A 3,532-nucleotide genomic window follows, 5' to 3' on the forward strand; every position below is an offset into this window, starting at 1 on the left:
CCCCCCCCGCACCCCCTGCCTCCCCGCATCCAGGCTGGGCCCACCCTGAGCCGCATCCCCCGGACTCCGCGGAGACCCTCATCCAAGATGCCCACCCCAGGGCCACCAGATGCAGGGGCTGCCCTCGTCTCTCCAGAAGAAGTCAGTGAAGCGCTCCTCCAGCCTCCTGGGCCCCAGCTGAGGCCAGGCCGCCTCCAGCAGCTACAGGCATCCCTGAGCCTGCGACTGGGCTCCCTAGACCCTGGCTGGCTAGAGCGGTGTGACGAGGGGGCCGCAGATCTTCTGGGGGCTTCCAAGGCCTGCCAGCCTAACTTGGCTGTAGCGCAGTCACAGCCTCTGGTTTCGGGTGTCCCAGCTGTCCTTGGTCCCAGCAGTAGCCCTGAGGCTCAAGCCCTACAGACAGCTGGAGTCCGTGCAGAGAGCCCCCAACCTGGCAATGGTCAAGGCAAGAGGCAGAGACAGAATAGGGAGCCAGAGGGGAGCCCTGCACAGGCCCAGCGAGACAGCGGCCAAACAGGAGCCCTGCCTGAGGAAACTGCAACTGTAGGACATACAGAAGCCTCTTCGGGGAAACCCCTGTGGGCACAGCCCCCCAGTGGCGCCACAGCGTCCAGGTACCACAGCTTCAGCCTCCCAGGAGGGTCACCGTAGGGCCAGCCAGGTTGGGGCAGGATCGGGGCACGGCCCACTCGTACATCCCTTCTAGAGCAGCTGTGCGGAGCAGAGGTAATTACGTGCGGCTCAACATGAAGCAGAAGCGCTACGCGCGGGGCTCAGCTCTCCGTGGAAGGCTCCTCCGCAAGCAGGTGAGGTGTCGGCAGGCACTCCCTTTACCCCCACTGCCTCTTGCCACATGACCCTCTTTTATGGCCCACAGATGTGGAAGCAGAAGTGGCAGAAGAAAGGGGAGCATTTTGGAGGTGGTCAGCCCACGGACACAGTCGAGAATTCTTGCTTCCGGTGTGGGCAGCTAGGCCACTGGCCATCCCAGTGCCCCCAGCCAGGTGAGGCCTCTGCTCTGGGTGGTGGGTTGGTCTGAGGTGTTTGGAGAGGACTTGTACCCTTGGGAGGAGTGGGGGGGGGAGCACCTGTAGCTCAATTAAAAGACTCTACCTACGGCTCCTACCTGACTTAGAGCGTACCCTGGCCCCCTGGAAGAAAGGTGGTGAGGATGAAGATGACACACAGATGCTGCCCACTTTGGAGGAAGTAGTCCAGAGGACAGGCACTACTAGACTCCCTGGTGAATGAAGGGGTGGAGGGCAGGCTGTAGCTAGCTGTGTTTTTGCTAGAACGACCCCAGCCCAGCCTGGAGTTCCCACACCAGCCTTTTCTGTCTGTGCCCAGTGAGTGAGGAAGATCCAGATCGTGCTGGGTCTGAGCCGTTGGCCACCATGGAACAGCCTGTGCCCCAGGCGCCCTGCCTGCCCCCTGCTGTGCCACCACTTTACCCACCAGGGCCCTCTGGGCAAGTGGCAGGTGAACAGATGCTTTCCAGCTGAGAGCCTTTCCTGGGGGGTGGGGGCAACTTGAGGCCATGCTGGCCAACGCCTGTGTCCACAGAGACGCCGACTGAGGTGTTCCAGGCCCTGGAGCAGCTAGGGCACCGTGCCTTCCGTCCTGGGCAGGAGCACGTGGTCATGCGGATCCTCTCTGGTGAGCTTGGCTGCTGGGCGATGAGGCAGGGCCAAGGCCTGGCCGCAGGATAGCACACTGACCCCTCTTCCCACCAGGCATATCTACACTGTTGGTGTTGCCCACTGGAGCTGGCAAGTCCTTGTGCTACCAGCTCCCTGCACTGCTTTATGCTCGGCGGAGCCCTTGCCTTACGCTGGTCATCTCTCCCCTCCTATCTCTCATGGACGACCAGGTGCGCAGACAGTACCCCTCGGGCACGTGCAGAAGGTAGAAGCCGGTGCCCATGGCTCTTCTGACCCTTTTGGGCTGTTGCCTGTTACCTGACCAGAGCTGTCAAAAGCTCAGCTGTTCCCAACCTGCTAGCTCCGCCCACAGCCCCAGGCCTGGCAATGCTCCAAGGGCACGGGACACGCGGGCCAGACCCGGGCCCACCCCAGAGGAAACAGCACTGGGAAAGGGAGAGGTCCCCAGCGGGGCCTGTCTGCTCTGGGCACGCCTGAGCCGACGCTCACAGGGGCGTCTGAACCCTTCGTCACAGGAGCTGTGAGCTGGACTTCTTCTCCCTAGGGGGCCCAGGTTGAAGATGGCAGCAGCTATCAGGCCGAGCACCACTGAGAGTCTGTTTGAGGAAGAGCTGAGGAAGGGTGGCTTGCAACTGGTTTTCCTTTGGTTTCCGCAGGTGTCTGGCCTGCCCCCGTGCCTGAAGGCAGCCTGCATCCATTCAGGCATGACCAAGAAGCAGCGGGACTCCGCCCTGAAGAAGGTGAGGGAGGGGCCTTACATAGCAAGATGGGCAGGGACAGAAGGCTGGCCCTCGATGATGCTCCTGACCTTGCCATCCTCAGGTTCAAGCAGCCCAAGTGCATGTTCTGATGCTGTCACCCGAGGCGCTGGTTGGGGCCGGGGCAGGGACCTCTGGCTGCTTCCGTCAGCTGCCTCCAGTTGCCTTTGCCTGTGTGGACGAGGCCCATTGCCTATCCCAGTGGTCCCACAACTTCCGGCCCTGCTACCTTCGCGTCTGCAAGGTGAGCCTTCTTTGGGGTGCAAGCAAACGGGCCGGGGAGGGTGGGTGGGGCATTTTCACCGGCCTCTCTTCTGCACAGGTGCTGCGGGAACACATGGGCGTCCGCTGCTTTCTGGGTCTCACAGCCACAGCTACACGCAGCACCTCAAGAGACGTGGCCCGGCATCTGGGCATGGCTGAGGAGCTTATCGTCAGAGGGCCAGTCACCATCCCCGCCAACCTGTACCTGTCTGTGTCCACGGACAAGGACCCAGACCAGGTGGGTGGATACACCCAGGCCCGGCAGAGGCACTGCCTTCTGACAGTCCACGCTGACAGCTGTTACCCACCAGGCTCTGGTCACACTGCTGCAGAGTGATCGTTTTCGTGACCTGAACTCTGTCATCATCTACTGCAACAGACGTGAAGACACTGAGCGCGTTGCTGTGCTGCTCCGCACCTGCCTGCGTGAGGCCTGGGACCCGGGGCCTAGAGGGGAGGTCAGCAGGGCTGTGCCCCAAGGACCTGCCCCAGAAACGTGTTCCACCCACTGTCTGTCTCCCTGCAGGCCAGGTCCCCGGAACTGTGGCTGAAGCCTACCACGCCGGCATGTGTGGCCGGGAGCGGCGGCGGGTGCAGAGGGCCTTCACGGAGGGCCGGCTGCGGGTGGTAGTGGCCACAGTGGCCTTCGGGATGGGGCTGGACCGGCCAGACGTGCGGGCCGTGCTGCACCTGGGGATGCCCCCGAGCTTTGAGAGCTATGTGCAGGCTGTGGGCCGGGCTGGACGGGACGGCCAGCCCGCCCACTGCCACCTCTTCCTACAACCCCAGGTTCTTCCCTGCCCCACTTGAGCTCAGGCCACCCCCCCCCACCCCACCCCACCCCACCCC

The 3,532-nt window shown here is 63.1% G+C and overlaps 1 protein-coding gene across 5 annotated transcripts in view; it reads left to right on the forward strand.

Moving 5' to 3' along the window:
- RECQL4 (RecQ like helicase 4) overlaps positions 1–3,532 on the forward strand; it is a 6,322-nt gene that overhangs the window by 633 nt on the left and 2,157 nt on the right. For 3 of the 5 annotated variants that reach the window (XM_077758192.1, XM_077758194.1, XM_077758195.1), the window contains exons 2-13: positions 34–614; positions 707–806; positions 878–1,004; positions 1,136–1,243; positions 1,348–1,479; positions 1,564–1,656; positions 1,734–1,870; positions 2,318–2,401; positions 2,484–2,663; positions 2,742–2,921; positions 2,995–3,109; positions 3,210–3,472. In XM_077758192.1, the coding sequence (XP_077614318.1) occupies positions 88–614; positions 707–806; positions 878–1,004; positions 1,136–1,243; positions 1,348–1,479; positions 1,564–1,656; positions 1,734–1,870; positions 2,318–2,401; positions 2,484–2,663; positions 2,742–2,921; positions 2,995–3,109; positions 3,210–3,472 (2,046 nt within the window). In that variant the 5' untranslated portion in view covers positions 34–87. Of the gene's footprint in view, positions 1–33; positions 615–706; positions 807–877; positions 1,005–1,135; positions 1,244–1,347; positions 1,480–1,563; positions 1,657–1,733; positions 1,871–2,317; positions 2,402–2,483; positions 2,664–2,741; positions 2,922–2,994; positions 3,142–3,209; positions 3,473–3,532 lie in introns of those variants that run through there. The other 2 variants (XM_077758193.1, XM_077758196.1) reach the window with 2 other exon arrangements.

Source organism: Crocuta crocuta, unplaced genomic scaffold, assembly GCF_008692635.1.
Source record: "Crocuta crocuta isolate KB4526 unplaced genomic scaffold, BGI_CrCroc_1.0 scaffold327, whole genome shotgun sequence".
Taxonomy (NCBI): Eukaryota; Metazoa; Chordata; class Mammalia; order Carnivora; family Hyaenidae; genus Crocuta; species Crocuta crocuta.